We start from the raw sequence: 21,614 nt of genomic DNA, 5'->3' as shown, positions 1-21,614 counted from the left end.
TCCTTCCTGAATCCTTCCTCAACCTGTGTAGACATGCTTGGCACCCCTCGGTGCATCCCCCACTTCGAGTGTTGGCACGATTTCCTTTGAAGTAAACTGCTACTAGTCGGGTTGGAATCAGACTGCCAACTGGCCTTTCACAGGCCGACGACACATACCCACTTGTTCGGCTTTGGCTTTTAACCTTGCCAGATGGCATAGTGGGGATGCGCCTTAAGAGTCAAGTGCTACTGGTCCCAGCTGGCAGACAAGCTAGCATTTAAAAGTTAAACTGTAGGTCTACTCTCTGTTAGCCCATCTCATATGAGCATAAAGTGACAAATTTTTTTTCAACTTATCTATACAGTCATAATTTATGTTTACACTTGTAATAAATCAATCAAGTCATTTTTTATTGAACCTTCCATGAAATTCATTAATGCAATTTTTCCATGCCTGTAAATTATTTATAAATGCATAGTGTAAAATGTTGTAACTATTTTGTTATTCTAAAAGTTGAATTTTATTGTAGTCTTGGAGTAGACAGCCTGAGATAGTTACATTTAAAATAACCAAATTTGAAAGAACTTTCCATTTGAATTGACTGTTACATTGTTTTGTAAATTTTGACCCATTTAAAATACTAGGTTTCAGTTCCTAATGTTTCAGTAAATGTATTGAGTACTGAAATCATTTTGTTTGTCTTGGAAACAAAACTATTGGTCCAAGAATCATTCAAAATTTTTGTACTGTTTGTACTGTTTTTCAAAGAACTGATATTTAGATATTATTATTGTGCATGAGTATGAACATTTTTGATGATTAAGTTAAATACAAATGGTATTTGAGTAGTACTGTGTGTCCCACATAAAACTGGTATGCCTGTACAGAAAATACATACAATGGGTACCGGTTTTATGTGGGACACATTGTATCTGCAGTGGCTGATGGGTCTGAATTAGGTGAATGGCTAGTAGGAAAAAATTAGATCAATAGTTAAACATACTTTTTAGAAAATAAGGTTTCTAATAAGTCTGTGTAACTATTGATCTAATTTTCTCTATTATTCCATTTTTTCCTACTTGCACTTCACCTAATTCAGACCCGCCAGCTGCCGCTGCATGCTTTGATTTTTTGCTCTAAATGTAGCAATTTATGATTTTATAAAATGTTAGAAAAGTTATTTTAGAGGTGAAAGTTTATTGAGTGATTTAGAACAAATGTGGGAGTTTAGCCCTAGTAGTTTCTAGGCTTTCAACATTCAGTTTCATCCTGCAACATTTTTGAAAACAGAAGATATTTTTGGCAGTATTATGGAAATGTTTTTTGATTAGTTTCCAACGTGTGTAAATTTTATCTTTTATGATAGGCTCCCGCAATTCATTTCATAGATCTCTTCTTCAGGATAGAAAAGTCACACTGTTTCACCTTGGGGTATTATAAAGTCAGATGCTTGCAATATATTTCTTCAAGGAATGATTTTTTTTATTGTAGTGCCCAAGCACATTTAGGGCTAGACTATCAGCCTTGCCATCAAGTTGTGGTGTATAATCTTAGCTTAAACTTGGGTTGTCGATACATCAATTTTAGTCATCCTTGTCATCACAATTAACCTAAAAGAGACATTAAAGCAACATGAAGTAAGGGATATACAATACAAATACAAAATCATTTTCTAAGGTCTTTTTTTTCATCTCTTCTTGTGAGAAGAATGATTGCAATCAAAACTCAAAATTTTCTTCCTATCATGTGAAATTTGTGATGGGACATATGGGGAATTGGTAATTATGCGATATCGCCCAAACACCTATCACTCGTTTATTTTGTTAATTTTAACATTGATACTTACCTATTCTGCTTTTCGGAAGATTCTTTAAGGTGAAGTTATGTCTTTTTTCATGAAATGATGTCAACTTTTCATATTACGAGTCATTATTTGTCTTCATTGTTCCGATTGGGTAACAGACAATATGGCGTGCACTCATCATGGGTCATCACGCGTTGTGCTTGTGTTTTGTCAATTTGGAGTGGGTATGCAGTGTTTCAACCTTCTTCACCGAAAAATACCTACTTTCATGTTCATTATGTCATCACAAACCATTGATGGATATCCCCAAAAAAACATTCACGATAGCCCCACAAACCATTGACGGATAACCCCAAAAAATATTCACGATAGCCCCACCAACCAATGACGGATAGCCCCACAAACCAATGATGGATAGCCCCAAAAACCATTCACAATAGCCCCAAAAACCATTCAAGATAGCCCCAAAAACCATTTCCGACAAGGTTGGGTTAGGTTGCATAGTTAAAGAAAAAAGAAAAAAATTCTCGTAAAAAAAGGCATGTTTGGAACACTGGTGAGACTGCATGACTTTCGACTCACGCCATCTGCAGGTACATAATGGAAACAAAAGCATAATGTTGTAGCTTTACAGAAAATGCAAGTTCCGTACAAAAAAAAGTGATTATTTCTTGTTCTACAACATTCTATAGTGAAGTTTTCAGTTTCCAGGAAAGAAAATACCTCGAAGAACTTCGACAATGCTAGAGAAACTGATTTCAGTAAGTAGTTTCTCCTGTATATTTGAAGAAATCCGTTCGGGCAATATCGCATATTTACTGGGGAATTTTCCCATGTTTTAAAGCTGACCCCCATGTTGGAGTGGTTAGCACAGCATGCGGTACCTTTGACCCTCTGTACCCCCTCGAAAAAGTAAAATATTTTGCATGGTTGATGGAGATTGTGTTGTTTTAAGAACTTTTTCCATTTTTAGCTTGCTGAAATGTGTTATTGTGAAGTAAAGTACATCTATTACCTAAGCATGTTACCTTACTGTGAAGCAGTACAACCCGAAGGCTGCACAAGTGAATATAGCACTCAACACTAACATTCCACAACAGCAGCTATAATTTTACCTTGTTATTTTTGGGACTGATAGCAATTTTTGACATGTTATTTTGCTATTTGTGTGCAATCAAATGGGTTTGGTTAAAAAGGTGGCAAAAGTACTCCAAAATGGCAGGTTTTTACTTAGGAGGCCATACTCTGGGATCAAATAACTCCATTATTTGTGTTATCCCTGCACTGGAACCAATATTATATTACATAAAATGTCAAAATCTGTTCATTAATAAAAAATCAATTTAATTCTCGAGGGGGTACAGTGGGTCAATGGCCCCCAGCATGCTTCGCCACCAGGATTTCAGGTTTGAATCAGCTTGGACATGGGTGTTCTTTGTGAGTGTCCCTTCATTGTATCATCACTCATCCTCATATCTTTGCAATTAGCCAAAAGTGGTAGAAAATCAATGCTAAATAACAAAAATTAAATCAAGAAATGAAGTGAAGACAAGAAGGAAGATATTTGACTTTTTTGGATGACGATAGCAATTCAATATATTCTTTTGTGCTTACAAATGCTTAAATTAAGTCATTTTGATATGAAACAAGTACAGTAGCTTGATCAATAGTACTCTCAGTATGCTTGTGAACTAAATGTTGATACAAGTTGATTAGGTATACATACAGTTGTCCAAGGTGTTATTGTATTTGCATATAGACTTAGTGATGATGTCAACACCAGTTGTGTGATGTAAGCTGTTAGCACTCAAGGACATATGTAATGTGTACATTAAAATTTAGATATAGACGGCATCTTTGGCAGCATATTCTTCAAAGATTTTTTTAAAACTTCTATTAGCAGAACGAACAGACGTGTGACAAGAAAGAGCTAACAATAATTATAATATGAAAAACTTTGCAACCTGTTGTCAAGGTTACCTTGTAAAAGTTTTTCGAGACTTGTAAACACAAACACTGTATGTAACATCTGTGTTCTTAATTCCATCAATCAAGTTGTTTTAATAAGTTTTCGTATTGCTGGATGATGCTGTGAACTGGTAATCTTGTTTGAGTGGTTTGTTGAAATCTTTTACAATAACAAGACATGGTCAGAATGATCTCTACCAGTTTTTCATGGGTTCACATCATCACCAATCAAACCACCTGTAACAAGAAACCTTTGAGGTTCAAACAGCATATGAGAGCTACATTGCAATTAAGCACATCGTTGTGTTTCTTGTGGAATTGTAGATTAATTTGATATGTCACATGACAACTTTTTCATTTAAGATGATGAAGAAGGTCACCATGTTGGGAACATGTTCAACAAGTTCTCCCCTTTTCCTGTAGCATGCATCAAGACATTTTATTCATGTTTTCTTATCTATATTCACTTTTAATGAGCGTTTCATAGTTATGGTCCAACATTATGCCTTCAACATCATAACAGTTAACGTTATTCATGTTACGGAACTTTAGACGCGGTAAGGTATTAATATACACATGAAATGTGTTTATGCATCCATTTACCTTTTTCACTGTCACCATCCACATTGGAACTTGGTGTTATGCATTTGGGGGGCTTCCTGTCTGTGCTGTTATGCTGATGGCCACTAAACTCTCAGCATGAAATGAAGCGGGTGGCAGAAGTTCTCGCTGCTGCTATGTCAGAGCACAATCCTGTGTGTTTGGAGGTTTAAGAGAATGAAAGATCTCGTAAAGTTGGTCTTTGTAATCCATGGGATGCAAACTGACATTATTTGCTCGAAAGGTCAGGGATGACACAAAACTGCCCTGGAGAGAGGTCAGCTGACGCTCAAACTAGGCAACGCAGCCCGGTGTGTTTAGGTGTGCTGCTGTTGCTGGATTGTCTGCTGTGTTGTCTGCCACTGTTTGGTTTTACGTGCTCAAGTACCAGAAGCCAAATGTGGTGGGATTGTCTTTATCAATATTTAGTTCAGGAGGGGGATCAAGGAAAAACCTGCCTTATGCATTTCCCCCATGAATTAAATGTTTGGTAATGGATAGTCCAACTACATTTGGGTTCTGTTACTTGAGCAAGTGAAACCAAGCAGTGGCAGACAATCCAGCAACAGCAGTGCACCTAGTGGCCATCAGTGTAACATCTCAGACCAGAAGCCTGCCAAACAGATAATGACAAGTTCTGTTGTGGATGGTGACAGTGACTATCAAATGAAATAAGCAGGTACCTGAATATGCAAGCACATTTCATGCGTATATTAAAAGTTAACATGCTGAAATTATGCATACCATCATGAGTCTTGTGAAAATCTATCCCATTTTGATGTCATATAACCACCTTTCAAGGAAAACAAGTTGATTTCCAAGATGACAGTCATGTTGGTAACATGTCCTAAAAAGTTTTCCTCTTTTCATATGTCAAGTATCAGGGTTCGTTCGTGTTTTCCCATGTGTATTTGTTTTAAATATTTCCACACTTATGGACCATCCTGTATTTTTATCCAGAACGACAAATATGAGAAATCATATATTGTGTTGTCTTCATTTCAGGTGCTGGCGAATCTGGGAAGAGTACTATTGTGAAGCAGATGAAAATTATCCATGAGACCGGATATTCGCGGGAAGAATGTGAACAGTATAGACCTGTGGTGTATAGTAATACCATCCAGAGCCTGATGGCCATAATTAGAGCCATGGGACAACTACGAATTGACTTTGCAGATCCAGCAAGAGCAGTAAGTAGGACAAAAGTTTTTTTTTGGGGGGGGGGCTTACAAACAGAAAATTACCTTACTATTGGACCCCCAGTATAGAGTATAAGCCACTGCCACTGTTTAATACAAGGGCAAAAATTACATGACAAATCAATGACACATAATAACAAATAATAATAATTATGGCATGACAGCCCATGAGGGCTTGTTCTACCTACCGACTGCCGGCCTCACTCCCACCAGAGGTGAGGGATCATTCAACCAGTTATGAGATGACGTATGGTAAGCACGATGAACCCCAGTTGTTGTTGCAGGTTTTCTCAAAGTAAGTATATAATATAGTTGAGAAAGTAGTGCAGTCTTCCCTCCCGAAGCTGAAAAAAGAGGGTCGTGGGCATTCCCAACCCTGACGTCACTCACGGGACAGAACTGACGCTGTCACAGACCTTTCCGCTTGTTATAGGATCTGCATTTGTGTGAAAGTGCCTTGTGTTTTCTTTTTCTGTAGCTCTTGTGTGATAGTGGAGAATTTTTTTCAACAACAATAACATTTCAGGAAAGTGCCGCGCAATTGTGCTGTTGCTTTGGGCCCGAACAACGCAAGAAATACAGTAGGACAGGCACATATCTAAGCAAAAGTTTTCGGTTTAAACTAGATAAAATGAGGATTTTGGTTTCTTGTTGTGTGAAATAAGATAATGTGACGATAATTTAAGGAGAGAAATAATTATCAAGGCAAGATGGAGAATGTTCTGTAACCCTGTTATTGATAATAGCACGCATCCAAAGTGGGGTTTAGGGGGCTTGACCCCCCCTCTTTCCAGGAAGTTTTTCAGTTTACATTAGATAAAATTAGGCTTTCGGCTTCGTCAATAATATGACTGAGAATGTGCTATAATCCTGTTATTGTTACTAGCGCGTACCCAAGATGGGGATCAGGTGGCTCGAGTCCCCTCAGGTAATTTTTCAGTTTACACTACATAAAATTAGGTTTTTATCTTCTTGAATAATGTGACGATAATTTAAGGAGATAAATACTTATGAAAGCAAGATGGAGAATTACCCTGTTGTTGATAATATTGCACGTAAACTTTACTTGAGCTTTCAGTGTCGTCGCAGTGAACTTTACCACTATGTATAGACTTGTCAGTATTTGGAAGCTGCACAACAAAGGTAGCTCCACACGTAGGGCGATTCGTTGTAATCTCTAATCTCTGGAAGACGCGAGAGGGAATGTTCTTGAATAAGAGGAGTCGAACTACTGGCAATATCTATGAATCGTTTATCTGCGGAACATTCTAGAATATAATGAGGATAAATATGTGTTAATTAGAACCATTCCTAAATAGATATACTTTGACCGGACCTTGCATCCAATGAGAAAAATTGCGTTGTCTCTGACGTCATTTCCTTTTAAGCGTTCAATTCAAGGACTTGTTCATGATGTATTTGATCGTGTACGAGGCGCTTTACTTCAGTCTCCAATATGAAATCATAAAACCTTCTGGGGACTTGATTTCAAAAAATGTGTCCGAGATAACGAGTGGCGTTCCCAGAATTTTCGGAAGGGAAAATGGTTACGTATACTATTTTTGGTGGTCAGTTCTCATTTAGACATATTTTCCTGTCTTTGACATTCAAATGGGGCTATGACCCCACCAACCCTCCCATGGGCACATCACTGGAGATAAATAAGTAAGCATTTAACCATATTGGGAGACGAAACATTAGATGTGTTGGGAACGGAAGGGTTTTCACTGTGCATTAATTGTTTCGCGATCCAACTGTATTCTAGAAGATGATTTAGGGGATAGTTGCTCCCCATTTTCTTGCCTCCACACTATGTCCTCGTAATGTTAAGCTTTGTCTATCAAGAGAAAGTATACTTTCCTTGCAAACCCCTCAGTTTTAGAACCAAATTGCCACCACTGGCCTTAAACATACAATACCCCTTAAAAAATGGTGTTCACCCACCTCGCCGAAAGGAATTCCTGGATACGTGCCTGGGTGTAAGCTATTTTTTGTTCCTAAAGGATCCGATTACGTGCAAGATGTGGGTTTCAAAGTGAAGATATTAGATCCTGTTACCACCAAAACAGCGACAGTGTGCTCATCGCATTTTCTGTATGCCGATTACGAACCGAACTTAAAAGCAGAACTGCTGAGTATTATTACCTGTAGACCGCAGCTTAATAGAAACGCTGTATCATGTTTAAATTTGCGTGGTTGTGTGGTGAATTGTAGTAGTGTTCAATAGCCAAATGGCATAATTGATCGGAGTTTACGTGCCAATAAACGTCAGATTCGAAAGCGAGCAGTGGACACACTTGAAGAGTTGTCTCCTCGCAAAAGAATGTGCATGGCACATAATTCAGAGACTTTGAGTACTGTAAATATACCCAATATACCCAATCTCCAACAAGATAGTGTGTTGGAAACTCTTAAAAAGAAATTAAAATGTGCTGAAGAACAAATCAAGAAACTGCAAACACTGCAGGACGAAAGTGCTAAAAAAGTAACTTTTGGATTATAAACATGAAGTTGTAATATCTCGGCCCCAGTGATTTATCCAACAACTTCGCCCTAACACCCCACACAATGTTTTAAAAAGGACAACTTTGTGGTCATTTTGGCTCTAATTATAACTTTTCACCCCCATAAACACGAATTTACACCACTCGAATAGAAAATTCTGAACAAACCTCTCTGCTCCACCTTGGAGCCGGTTTTCCTGCTTTTCATTACATGTAATTCTATTGATAGTTAACTTTCAGTGACACAGTTTACTAGATATAGTCTGTCTGCTCTATACATATACATTTATTTATATACACACACTAGAACATTGATTCGATTTTATAACAAATTTATTTCCGAAAACATGGAAGAAGTGTGAATTCCTATGCCGTTGCTGGTGCTCGTCTTTGACATGTCCCGTGGCTGACATCATCCGTGGAGGTTTACGAATGGTTCCGAACTTTTCCGAACGCCAGACTGCACCTCCCTGGGTTTTCTGACCAGGTTACGCTACTTGTAGCTTCCCAATTTCTTCACGATGGTGGGTGGCCACCGGTCCCATACGAAGCCCGAAATCTCAGGAAAGTTGTTTTGCTTTCCTAAGGAGACTCGAACCTGCACACGATTCATGACAATCAATGACATAGAAGCACTAATTTTAAAAGCAATTAAGAGGGACTAGTCATATGATCATAAAGATTTCTGTAATTAGAATACTAATAAATACTCATTTTACAAAGAGCAAAAACATCCATTTCCTCATTACAGCTTCATGAACCACTCAAAACAAGAAAGGGCACACAGGTGCAATATACCACTAGACATTCAGTGAAGGCTATTGAGGAACTTTTGCCTGTATGTTCCCTGCCCCCTCCCCTCTTCCCAACATCTGTTTGTAGTGAGTGGCATCAGCCAACAGGCCACTTTCCCTCCAAATCACGGAAAATATAAGAAATGAATACGTCTTTGTAACATTATCTGAATTGTAAGAAAAGGGGTAGAGCATTACATTCACTACTTCCTTTCTCCAAATCTCAAGACGTTTTCTTTCTGACCAAAGCACACTTATTTGTGGGTGATGACCTCAAAAGTAAGCCTGTTAGGCCTCATACTGAACTGTTAAGTTGGGATTGCTTATACACCACTGGTATTATACAGGGTGGAGCATTTTCGACTACCTATTTTATAATGAAGACAGATGATTTGCTGATTACATTTACTTTCATTATTCATTTCTAGAACAAACATCGCACCTTTGGATTACAGAAAATGTATACATGAACAATGTGCACACAATTATTTCTTGAAAATAACATCTTTCAAATGACGTCCCTGGCAGGCAACACATTGTGCAAGACGGTCTTGAAAGCTACGCATGACCCATGTTCTCTGGTGTTCGGACTGTTCTTTTTCTCCTATGCAGTTTATTTTGAACACTTCCAACTTCACGCCATTGTTTCCACCATTCATTGATTGTTTTCCTGTTTGGAACTCGTCCACGGCATTGTTGATCACCATACTACCTGCGGAATGCAAGCTGCACCGCTACAATTGACTTTGTCAACACGAACTGCTCCACACAAAATATACGTTGCTGTAGAGGCCAATGTTCCATTCCTACTGAAATCCAAAGTCACAGTGTACACGAGGCAGGAGGAAACCGCCCTCCCAATGCATCTGTTTTGCAGTGTTGCCAACCTCAAACTGTGTAGTCGAAAATGATCCACCCTGTAGTTATATGATCCAAGTAGTTAACACAAGTGGTTTTGAAACATACTGATTTGCAATAAAATCATGAGTGTTTGTACATATAATATACATTGGAACCTGGAGTTAACATTTTTCTGCATTTGTGTCTCTAGAAGAATGTACAATGAAGGCTTCATTGTGTATACATGGAGAGTCTAATAACTTCAAAACAGATAATAAATTGATGAGGTTTTCTGAATTTGTTAAACTGAATAGTTATACTGAAATTGTTGTTGTTATTATTGCAGGATAGTGCACGGCAATTTTTCACTTTGGCAAGTGCAGCGGAGGAAGGGGAATTAACACCAGAATTGGCCATGCTGATGCAACGCTTATGGCAGGATGATGGAGTACAGTTGTGTTTCTCAAGATCAAGGGAGTATCAGTTAAATGATTCTGCAGCTTACTACCTCAATGCTCTTGACCGCATTTCTCAGCCAGGCTATGTTCCTACTCAGCAGGATGTTCTTCGCACAAGGGTCAAGACAACAGGAATTGTTGAAACGCACTTCACATTCAAGGATTTGCATTTTAAGTAAGTGGATTTGTACTGAGGAGGGGCAGATTAGTCAGTGCTGTATGTGTATTGGCAGATATAGGTGTATGGTAAAATTTACTCATAGGTAAAGTACCCAAATATGAGACAGGTTCCTCATAAGAGACACTTGGATATCACCTCCAGTATAGTGTGCCATTTGTCGGCAACTATGGGAATGGAATGTTTGTGCTTTGAAGGTGTCATGGTCTTCGTCTGACGTAAGTTGAAAGTGAGCAACGATGCTGAGAGCAGGCAGAGTTATTTGTTACACTTTGATGAAGAATCTTTCATTTGTCCAACTTGCACCAAAGCAGTGCAAGTGTCAAATGAAGGGCTCAGAATTGCATAATTTAACTTAGCATTAAAATGTTTAGGAATGATACTTTAATTTCTCCTGGAAAATTTCAAATAAAGAATTTGTTGTTGGTAGGAGTTAGACCACTATTGAACTGACCCCTTCAAATTAAGATGTTCTTAAAATTATTAAAGTGTACATGATTTAACAGTGGTATGTATTTTTAAATTTTCAGCTCGGTAATTACACATTTCTTTTTTTATGTTTACAAATAAATGTAAAACAATGCACATATCTCTTATTTGGAACCCCTGTCCAAAATGCCATTCTTTCCCTATTTTATGTTTTAAAATTTTTAAATAATAATAATTGTCTTGACAATTTTATTCTCAATTCTTGAAATAGACAATATGTTATATGTATTTTACCCATATCAAAATATCCATTTCCACCTTCATTTGTAGGCAGTTAACAAAAAGTGTTAATTATAGTTATTTTTGCGTAGTTTACATTTCCAATCTTATAATTTTATTGATGGCCCGTAAATGAATGACAAGTATGCCTATTTGTTGTTGTTGTTATGTATGTAAAAAATAGTTTTCCAAAGTAAATTTCTAAATACTACACCTGAGCCAACTGATGCTGATGGTATCAGAAAGTATTGCTCATTATTTATTCACCTGGTACTCGCCAATACTTTTCCAAAGTTTGGGTATTCCACAGGTCCATAAAAATTCCATGTGGCACTTTTCCAGAGTAATTATTAGAGGCACATGTTTTTGGTAAATAAGAAAGCAAAATCTTGGTACAAAAACAGAGTCAATTTCAGGTTCAAAAGCGGTAAATAAAATAAAATTTAGATATTATAGCAGTGAAAAATTGGATCAAAATCTGTGCATAAAATGACAGTTTGGTTTTAAAATTGTGAATATAATCCTAAAGCTGATTTAAAAACTGCACTTAATTACATAAAATAAAAAAATCCCTTCTAATAGCACATTTATATAGTTACCAGAGTATTAAGTTTATTTCTGTATAGAGATGTCCATTTGTGCTTTTCAAATATTTACAGCAGAATTAATAAATTTTCCGTGAATTGCAAAACTCACTGGATAATTCGAACTTCATAAAATGTTGCATCGGTAAATAAACTCTAAATTTCATGTTTTAGAGTCTATTTGGCATTTTGCAGTTCATTTCGCATTATTTCGTGACAAATCGGGGTAAAAAAAATGCACCTCACCTTTCAAAAACATGAGAATTTAACATTACAATGTGTTATTTCACATTTCATGTTTTCGTCAATAACGAAATATGCATGCCTCTAGTAATTATCTTGAAAATTATGCTAAATTTGAATTGTTCATTTATTTTAGAAATAGTATAGTTTGAAAGAGAAGGATTTTTTATTATGTAACAGTTATATAAATAATCCAACGTAATTCTTGAATATTTTTAAATAGAACTGGTAAATTGGCATATATAATTGCCGTTGAATACTTACATATTAACATTAATTCTTTTATTTAACAACATTTAATTCTTACAATTTTAAGTGTCTGTATCAGTGAGAAGTGTGTTAGTTCAAAGCAGTATCGGTTCAGCCCTACAAAACATGGAGTGTATTTTTTCAAGGGAATACTCTGCAGTAATCTGTTACATACGTATCCCCAGAATATTTGTGTATCCTAGAGAATTGAGCCATATTTCACTATTTTATTCCAAAATTACGAATAGACTTGCATCTTTTGAAGTATGTCATATTTCAGTGCTTAATTTCTCCTGTTCACATATACAGAGTGATCCACTGAAGTGTAGACCATTGCGTTGGTTTTTGCGCTATTGGCAAGCAAGGCACTCATGGCCATTTGTCAACATCGTACAGTGTCGATGAAGCAAGTGCACAACAGTTTCAGTAATTATTTTTAAAAATTGTTTAACTTACCAGATTTATAAAAGGAGGTGTTAAAACTATACGGCGTACGATTTTAGAAGGAACATAGTTCAGCCAATATGCAGCCAGTGCTGTTGCGCTTTTGCCAAACCAACTGCTAGTGGAAGGGAAACAGAGAATTTGTTGTGTCCAATATTCAACTTTTTATATATAATGCATGCACGTGATATTTGAGTACAATGAAATATATAGTGAAGAATTCTACACAGGATTATATCATACCACTGCAGCATATCAGAGAAACTCATACCTGAAAGAAGATTGAAGGTATTTATTATAGAGCAACAGCAAGACCATGATCATAGCTCTTGTTTCTGTTTTCTGGCATGTTTCCCAGGAGATTTGAATAGGGGTTCACCGATTTCTGTGGTAGATACTTTACCCTGTTTTATAATACACAACACAGTATGCACACATATACTACAAGCTCTAGCCGTAAGTTTTAGACTATGAGAAAACACTGTTTCAGCACGCACTTCTTCAGACGCCAATTCCTTGAAGTAAGAATACACTTTAAAACTAAGATTTCTGTCTTGTGAACGTAATATTTTACTCTTGGTGCCTGTACTACTGGTACTAGGTTTCGAGAGCGACATTATTAATTTGATTTGATTTGCTTTATTTTACTTTGCTTTTCTGTCACTTTTGGTTAATTGTGAATATGGGAATGGGTGATGATATAATGGAATTGATGAATGGACCTTCATAAACATCCATGTCCAGGCCATGATTCGAACCTGGGACCCCTGGCATCGTAGCGTAATATGCTAACCACTCCACCATGGGGGCCAGCATGACATTATTAAATAACACTCGCAGAACACACACTATTGCACAACTATCGAACATAAGGGCTGTATTGCACTGTGTGCTACAGTGGTCCCGGGTTCAAATCCCAGCTCGGTCATAGGTGTTTGTAAGTGTCTCTTCATCAGTTTCATCATAACATCATCCATCCTCATCTTCACGATTAGCCAAAAGTGGCAAAAAAGTGAAGTAAAATAAATAAATCAATCAATAAGGGCTGTATTGAATCCTCTCACAACTGTTCTTCGTGGCGTACGAGTAAAGTTATCTTACACCACACTTACAAACACTGAACTCAAACTGACTTAACTTACGTGCAATGAAAGGTCATTGTGCATATTCAGCTGAATTTAACACCCAAGAGACAGCAACTCAGTGGAGTCAACACGGTGGCAACGAAAAAAACAGGAGGAAGGAAAATGAAAGAGTCATTGTGTGTGTAGATACGTGTTGTTTCCCGTGTTTCTTCGAGAAACTATAACTCCTGCTGTAGGCGACGGAAATTCATGGGACTTGGACACTCAGGTTCAAATGTCATACCCTATCTTATGATGAACCTTAAAGTGGCTAGTTTTACGAATACTTCTTGCATGCAAGAAAAATACAGAACACGGCGTTTAACTTGCGTGCCGCAGTTTTCTAACTGTTCAACATTGCACTCCTGCCATTGGCTGGTCACCAAGGACACGCTCTCCATAGCTCTGTCCGATATCGCTTCTAAAACCGTGCCTTTGATGTGCACACATTTTTGATTATTCTTTATTTTATTAAGACACTCACTAACGTAAGTTGGCAGGGTTAGAAACCATATCCTGAAAGTAGACGCGAGACTGTGAAGTAAAGAGGGTCCTTGTTTTGTATTTTGTGGCCTGTTTATTAGTCTGGTCACTGTGAAGTGATAGGATGCTTCTTGCATATTTTTTTTTCTGGAGTATTCAACTGTGTTATGGCTCAGCAAATGTTTTCTACTGCATGTGTATTTATTTATGATTCATACGTGTTAACTCAATCGGCATGCGAAGTTCAAAGGTGATTTGAAACAAGATTCCTGGGTGTAAAAGTTCCATGTCTTAAATAAATCACCCTTTAAGCTAGTTATGGAAACTTGTGTGCTTGATTCACAGCCAGTCTACAGTGCTGACATTCGGCCACGAGTGTCTCACTTGCTGATAGCACAAACACTGATGCGGAGGTCTACTCTTCAATGGGTCACTCTGTATATTGTTACATTTCACTGTTCGTGGGCCTCTGGGACATCATAGTGCAAATGTTGTCACCTTGTAATCAAGGGATTCCAGGTTCGATACCTGCTGGAGGCACATTGTAGTTAGAATCCCACTTTAAATTGTAGATACAGTCTTGAGTACCCTTTCTGTGCACAAAGTGGTCTTAAAAACAAACAAAGTATCATTACTCACTAATAATTATTTGTAATTTCTCTTCAAACAGTATTTGTTTTCAAACTTTTTGGCATATTACACATCAACTTATAATTCCTGAGGAACTAAAAATAATACTAAAAGAAATACTGTAACTGTAATGTAGTTGCACATTTATGTATTAATTTATTTTACATCACAAATATTTTATTATGTTACAAATCACAAAACAAAGCCCTCATTATCTCAGAATATTTAAAAAATAGTTTAAAAACATATTTTTTAATGATGGGACAGATTAATTGGTACTCTATCGGTACCAACAAATTTATCAATAAAAATTACAGATTATTTTACCTACCCAATATATCTATAAATATCTTGTAATATAGTGCAATATTCTGCCATTTTGTTATAATTTTTATGGATATAAATATACAATCTCCATGCCCCACTTTTCATAAAAGTAAATCTCTAGATATGCAGCTTTTGAATTGCAGTAATCTGCTAACACACATTTATTAAGGAGATAAACGAACCATTTAGATTCTTCAAGGACCGTTTGGAATTTTGTATCGGTACTTTATCAGTATTGGCCAAAACTCATATTGGTGAAGTTCCCTGTGCATGTAGCACCATGCCATGAAGGCACATTTATGGGATGTCAGGGTTGGGCCCCACACATTTTTGATCTCGTCTATGTTGGAGGTGTGACCAGCACCATGCTCCAGCTGCCTTTACCTCCCAGGTTTGCCCACAGGTTCCGTATCGGCCCATCCCTAATATTTTTATAAAATGTCAGTAAATGTATCCTTTATCCTACTTAATACTTGCGACAAGTATTAAGGAGAAACTTTGGGGGGGGGGGGGTGTTGTCAAAATTAGTGGACACACTGGAAAAGGATATAGTAATGTGGAAGCATATATTGGGTGGTATAATGCCTTAGTACACTACATTTATTAACAAATGCTTTCTGTTGTAGGATGTTTGATGTTGGTGGCCAACGATCAGAAAGAAAGAAATGGATTCATTGCTTTGAAGGAGTTACTGCCATAATATTTTGTGTTGCACTCTCAGGTATGTAGGAGCATCCAGTACATTTAGTTACGCTTATGGTCTGTTTGGCTTATATATTTGTGTGAAAGTGGAATGTCATACTCTACAAAGAGTAATCTATTTCATCTGATGAACTAATTGGCAAAGAAACAAAGCCATCTGTAGGTTTGCTACCATCAATGAAAATATCAGTGCCGAAAATTGACCTTGAAAATAAAAACAAAGATATCTTCAAAATGATGCATTTTACATAATGAAGATAACCAAAATGAACACAAAATTTGCTAATTCATGTTTTTTATTTCATAGATTTATTCTTAATGTTTATTAAATTAGAAAGCTTAATTTATTTTTAAGATAACATAAAAGTTTGGTTTCTAACACATACGTTGGTTGGAGATTTAATAGTGGCAACACTGCTGTATATACGTCATGAGATGGAACCGGTGCTTCTCGATTATACCACATGTTAGTTTGATACCTAACCTACCTCCCAATAAATGGACTCTTCTTTCCAACACTAGGTGCATGTACAGTGACGAGAGGAATAGAGTATCATTGGAGTTATCAGTCTAAAGTTGTGTAGTCAGAACTCCACTAATGTGAAAGTTATGGTAATTCTCATGTACGACTGTGATGGTGTTATCTTAACGCATACCATACCTCAAGGACAGACCATCAGGGCACAGTATTACTGTTAATTCTTGGAATATAAGTTGCGACGTGTGTTGCGAAAGAAGAGGGGGCACTTTCTGCTGTCCTCCCATCATTTTGCAGGACAATGCTAGGGCATGTAGCGCAACCTGTGGCTGATTTGTTAGCTTGATGGGGCTGGCAGGTACTCGACCATCCCCATACTCACCGGACTTAAGCCCCTGTAACTTTGACTTGATCCCTAAGATGAAGGGCATTCGCTTCCGAACTATTTCAGAGATTCTTCAGGCAATAGACCGCTCCATTCAAACCATCAACAGAACAAGCGCTGCTGCAGGTATGCTGTGACTTCCACATTGCTGGCAACAGGTGTACACAATGCTGGTGACTACATTTAACAGCTGTAAAAGTTTCACAGAGGTATCTCTTTTGTATCACATGTAAATAAATAGTTGCCACTATTAAGTTTCCAACTCATGTATAATTGGAATTGGTACTCTGATTTTACATTCCTGTATTTTCAGAGTGGCTACTCACCGGGAATTTCTTGAATTCCAGGAATTATGCATGAATTGTTGGCTCTGGGAATTCTGCATGAATTTTTCTCCATTGACGTGAAAAATTACAACTTTTATTAATCCAAGCCCCATTGAATTTATACATATTTATAAATGTCCTGATGCAAGTTTTTCATAGTTTAGCTTTTATTTTTATCGAGGAAGGTAAAGGAAGCTGCGTGGAAAATAAATCAGAATTCTCTCAATCCGTTTACTTTGTTAGTTTCCTTTGCAGAACAATCTATCTGACACGGAAGATTGTTGTTGCAAGATAAAATATATTGAAGTTGATTAGGTAAATTGGAGGTTTGAAATTCTTATTCAATTATGAACTTTACGTAGATTAGTATAACCTGTAACAGTTGTGACTTTTGTTTGTAGATTTATTTCAAGTCTGAGTATATGTGAAATGGCAAACGTGGAGTCCGCACATTAAATTAAATATTTGTATTATATATATTTTAATTGAATTGAATTAGAAGTTTTGAATACATTGGAATCACACAGACTCTTTATATTGTTAATATGTGTGGGTTGGGGATGGGGGGAGAGGCTATAATACATAAATTTGAAATAGAGAAAACATCTGCTTGTAGCCTTGAATTTTTTAAAAGTTCGCCTTGAAAACCAGGAATTATACTTGAATTTTATCATGGACCTAGAGTGGCCACCTTGATTTCAATCTTCATGCTTCCAATAGAGCAAAATGCTACAACCTCGGCGACAATGAAGTTCGACCAGAAAGGAATACGTGATTAAATGCACAGAGGCATAGGCGGTGGAATGGGTGACCAGCAGAAGTGACGCATGTGTGTAAGAGGAGGCATGTGAGCAGGCAAGAATCGTGATGCCAGCATGTTGCACCCAAGGTCACGTAAAGAACGAAAATGGGGAACTATACCCGTGACATTGAACTTCGACCAGGCACCAGACCCATACGGAAAATTCCAGATAGTGGCGCATTCGACGGAAGCATGACGTCACGGACACGATAAGGGAGTCCGCCGTATACAGGGTGTTTCTAAAGGTCGTTTACAACGCTTGGGAGGTGATTCCTCACACGAAAACAAGCAAAACGTCTAAGTTCCATTTTTACGACTGAGGCTTCGTTTCCGAGATAGGAGCCTCGCAAAAGGTGACAAAGTGAACGTCACACCTGACTGGGACGAATACTATAACAGATAGAGAGGCGGTTCCAAGGGAATCATAAAGGAATCGTATGTGCTCAGTCCGGAAGTCACTATGAAAAGTTCACTGCACGCATGCGCAATGGAGTCCTCAAAGGAATTGGGGATTTCCAGCAAAAAGAATGCATGGAAAAGGTATGTAACGCAGCAAGAAGGACCGTGACAATGAGAAATGCGTTAAAAACAACACACCCCGACCTCAAACATCAAAACATGAGCACGGAACACAAAATCCGAAAAGGTGAGTACGGTTGCATACCCCAATTACACGCGAGGAATGAACGAATCATGTCATGTGGCATACGAGAGACACATTACTACACCAGGAGGAGGGAAAGAAAAACACAATATCAGATGATTACGACAACGTGTATTTTTACACGCGACAACTACGTAATACCCACCCCCCCCACACACACAACAAACAACAAATGCTACAATGTCTTACGCACAGACCGTGCGTGTCACTGTACACCAACTGAAGATGTCACTTTCACCACACAAAGGGGGTGGGGAGCAATACCAAGAGTGTTCTCACTGGGATTTGCCGAGGGCGATAATCACGTATGGTTTTAAAAATGTCTGCCGTTCACGTCTACGCAGAGATGACAGTGACGAATCAAGGATTGTCGACTACGAGCAAACAAGTCAGGTGTATCTGCTACCGTCGCGGCGGCGACGTTGATGCGAGCAACGAGGTCCTCAGCTGATGTGACAGGTGTGTCTTATACGAGGGTTTTCATTTCTCCCCAGAAGAAAAAATCTAGAGGGTTGAGATCTGGCGACCTCGGTGGCCAAAGCACAGGCTCATCCCTACCAATAAACCTATTGCGAAACTCGTCATGAAGAAAATGTCGTACATTACGATCGAAATGAGCTGGTGCCCCATCGTGTTGGTACCACATTTCTTGCCGCAGTGCCAAAGGTACGGTCTCCAACAGTTCAGGCAGAACCTCACTAAGAAATGCATGATACGTGCGACCATTCAGGCGAACAGGGAGAATGTATGATCCAATTAAATGATCATGTACTATCTCGCACCACACATTCACTGAAAACCTGTGATGTTGATGGGCCACAAAAAGTGCATGTGGGTTGTCAAAGTCCCACACATGACTGTTTCTACTATTGAAGACATCCATCCTGGTGAAAATGGCTTCAAATGTCCACAATACCTTTGCCCCGAAGTGAGGGTTTGTGTCCAGCTGATGCAACAACCATTGGCAAAACTCCATACGAGGGCAAGAGTCACGAGGTAACAGTTCTTTACTTTCTGCAGTTTAAACGGGTGCATTCCTTCCTCTGACAACACTCGCCAAACATTCACATAAGACGTGTTTCGTGCCCAAGCGAGCACGCGCGTACTGGTGCCAGGATGTTCTGCGACCGCTGTTAACACATCTTCTGCAAACTGATGTGTGCGTACACTTCGGGGTCTTCCAACTTCTTGCCGCGGTGGAAACACTGACCCTGTTTCACGCAGTCGACTGTCCACTACCTGAAAGAAGGCGTGAGGTGGTAAACGTCTATGTGGAAAGCGTTCTCCATAAAGACGCCTTGCCTCATGGCTATTACCACGTGCCTCCCCATACATGAGGTGCATGTCTGCTAGCTGCTGGGTCGTATACGCAGCCATCTGTGTAATAGGGAGCTGGAACTGCAAAGTATCGTTTTTGTTTAACACTGGCACACTGCACAAATTGGCCGTATCACCGTACGAACACCACAGACCAAGTGTTGCGATATTTGACTTGCCACTCCACCACGTCAACTTCTTCCAATACAACATACTACAGTAGTACTCTTCAATGCGTATGGCAACCTAGAGCGAACTGCTGATCATATCCCAGCACCTGCAACACGACTAGGACGACTGCCGGAGAGAACCAACCCTTCGAGCTCCTCTCGCGGGTACAGCAGTCATGAAGGTCAAACGTAGACTACGAGAGCCAGACTTGCCTGCGCAACGCTTTCAAAACTGGTCTCTTTTACGTCACAGTGATCGCTTGCGAACACTCTTGGTATTGCTCCCCTTTGTGTGGTGAAAGTGACATCTTCAGTTGGTGTACAGTGACACGCACGGTCTGTGCGTAAGACATTGTAGCATTTGTTGTTTGTTGTGTGTGTGTGTGTGTGGGGGGGGGGAATTACGTAGTTGTCGCATGTAAAAATACACGTTGTCGCAATCATCTGATATTGTGTTTTTCTTTCCCTCCTCCTGGTGGAGTAATGTGTCTCTCGTATGCCACATGACATGATTCGTTCATTCCTCGCGTGTAATTGGGGTATGCAACCGTGCTCAACTTTTCGGATTTTGTGTTCCGTGCTCATGTTTTGATGTTTGAGGTCGGGATGTGTTGTCTTTAACGCATTTCTCATTGTCACGGTTCTTCTTCCTGCGTTACATACCTTTTCCATGCATTGTTCTTGCTGGAAATCCCCAATTCCTTTGAGGACTCCATTGCGCATGCGTGCAGTGAACTTTTCATAGTGACTTCCGGACTGAGCACATACGATTCCTTTATGATTCCCTAGGAACCGCCTCTCTATATGTGATAGTATTCGTCCCAGTTAGGTGTGACGATCACTTTGCCACCTTTTGCGAGGCTCCTATCTCGGAAACGAAGCCTCAGTCGTAAAAATGGAACTTAGACGTTTTGCTTGTTTTCGTGTGAGGAATCACCTCCCAAGTGTTGTAAACGACCTTTAGAAACACCCTGTATAAGAGCGTGCTGTGCACCGAGGAACCGCAGTGCATCATCACCATGGCCAGGGGCAAACCTATTGACAACACCGTGAGGAGAAGAGTGGTGGAGTTGCAACGGGAAATAGGACGCCAACTGAACTTACCCAAGTCAACCGTCCACTGCATCATCAAACACCACCAAAATACGGGTACTACAGAGCCAGGTAAGGCTCCCGGTCGAAAACGCCTGCTGAGCGTGCGTGACCTACGGATATTTAGGCGCTATATCCAGACCAACAATCATGTTTCTGTGGCCGAATTATGACTGTGGACTCGAGAACGCTTTCACATTGAAGTGTCAACCAGAACCATTCATTACCTACAGCGATGCGGTTACCGAGTGTACAAGGCGAAACGTAAACCCTTCCTTTCCATGTTGAACAAAGACAATCGACTACGGTGGGCACGAATGTACCGGGGATGGACATTTCGGCAGTGGAACAGGGTTTTGTGGACGGACGAATCCATTTTCAATGTTGTGTACGGGAAAATACGGAAAACAGTCATTTGTCGGAAGGAGGAACAGAATGAAGCAAAATGTTATGCACGTCGGGTACAGAAACCTGCGTCTGTGATGGTATGGGGATGCATGACGGCATCTGGGGTTGGCACACTACACGTCTGTGAGGGCATTGTGAATGCACACGCCTA

The 21,614-nt window shown here is 38.9% G+C and overlaps 1 protein-coding gene across 1 annotated transcript in view; it reads left to right on the top strand.

Moving 5' to 3' along the window:
* Positions 1–21,614, top strand: part of Galphai (G protein alpha i subunit) — a 54,264-nt gene that overhangs the window by 18,554 nt on the left and 14,096 nt on the right. Inside the window, exons 2-4 of the mRNA XM_083117872.1 lie at positions 5,360–5,544; positions 10,038–10,324; positions 15,746–15,840. Coding sequence (XP_082973998.1) covers positions 5,360–5,544; positions 10,038–10,324; positions 15,746–15,840 — 567 coding nt within the window. The remainder of the gene's footprint in view (positions 1–5,359; positions 5,545–10,037; positions 10,325–15,745; positions 15,841–21,614) is intronic.

Source organism: Lepisma saccharinum, chromosome 2 (assembly GCF_977018435.1).
Source record: "Lepisma saccharinum chromosome 2, izLepSacc3.1, whole genome shotgun sequence".
Classification (NCBI taxonomy): domain Eukaryota; kingdom Metazoa; phylum Arthropoda; class Insecta; order Zygentoma; family Lepismatidae; genus Lepisma; species Lepisma saccharinum.
The sequence above is the reverse complement of the archived record's forward strand: the minus strand, read 5'-3'. Positions and strand labels throughout refer to the sequence as shown.